We start from the raw sequence: 818 nt of genomic DNA, 5'->3' as shown, positions 1-818 counted from the left end.
CCAGATTCTGGCATGGAGGCTGATGTCCTACCCCGGAGTTTCACCATGTTGGCCAGGCTGGTCTCGAACTCCTGACCTCAGGTGATCCACCCGCCTTGGCCTCCCAAACTGCTGAGATTATGGGTGTGAACCACCACGCCCAGCCAACTGATTGAACTTTCAAATCTGTTCTCTCATCTCACTCCCATCTAGGAGCCCTGTTTATCGATCCTGGGCCCACCTGCCCAGCCTGGACCTGGTGGAAGCCCTGCTGTCTGCACCAGCAGCTAGGGAGTTGGGGGTGCCCATTACCCGGACCAAGAGTGTCTTCTTCACGTGGTCCTGGACCCCGTAGCCCACAGCCTTGACCTCCACGTCCACTTTGCCTATCTCCAGAGGGAGAAGCACAAAGGGTACTATCTTGGAGGAGGTGGGGGGCACGACCACCACCTGGCGGGATGGTGCTCCTGGCTTTGACGCACTGCACAGTGGCTCCTTGTGGGGGAACTCCACTCGGACCTAGGGCAGGATGGGCAAAGGGAGACGGTATCGATGTATGACGTAGTCCAGGACCCTAGGGTTACAGTCCCCTCCCCATCCTGAGATGCCCGAGTAGGTGACAGTGAAGCCTAGTGATGGGGACCACAGACCCAGCCTGAGTCAGAGCCCAATCTGCCATTTATGTGCTGTGTGACTCCGGGCAAGCCCTTGAACCTCTCTGTGTCTCAATTTCCTCATCTCTAAACCAAGAGCAATAATAGTACCCATCTGATGGAGTTGTTGTGGGGTTTAAATTCCTTCCTTCCTTCCTTCCTTCCTTCCTTCCTTCCTTCCTTCCT

General features: G+C 56.0%; 1 protein-coding gene across 1 annotated transcript in view; it reads right to left on the bottom strand.

The window, feature by feature from the left end:
- Positions 1 to 818, bottom strand: part of LOC105549678 (putative protein C3P1) — a 38,154-nt gene that overhangs the window by 25,790 nt on the left and 11,546 nt on the right. Inside the window, exon 12 of the mRNA XM_011994318.1 lies at positions 430 to 498. Coding sequence (XP_011849708.1) covers positions 430 to 498 — 69 coding nt within the window. The remainder of the gene's footprint in view (positions 1 to 429; positions 499 to 818) is intronic.

Source organism: Mandrillus leucophaeus, unplaced genomic scaffold (genome assembly GCF_000951045.1).
Source record: "Mandrillus leucophaeus isolate KB7577 unplaced genomic scaffold, Mleu.le_1.0 Scaffold112, whole genome shotgun sequence".
Classification (NCBI taxonomy): domain Eukaryota; kingdom Metazoa; phylum Chordata; class Mammalia; order Primates; family Cercopithecidae; genus Mandrillus; species Mandrillus leucophaeus.
This window is presented reverse-complemented; position numbering and strand designations above follow the sequence as displayed.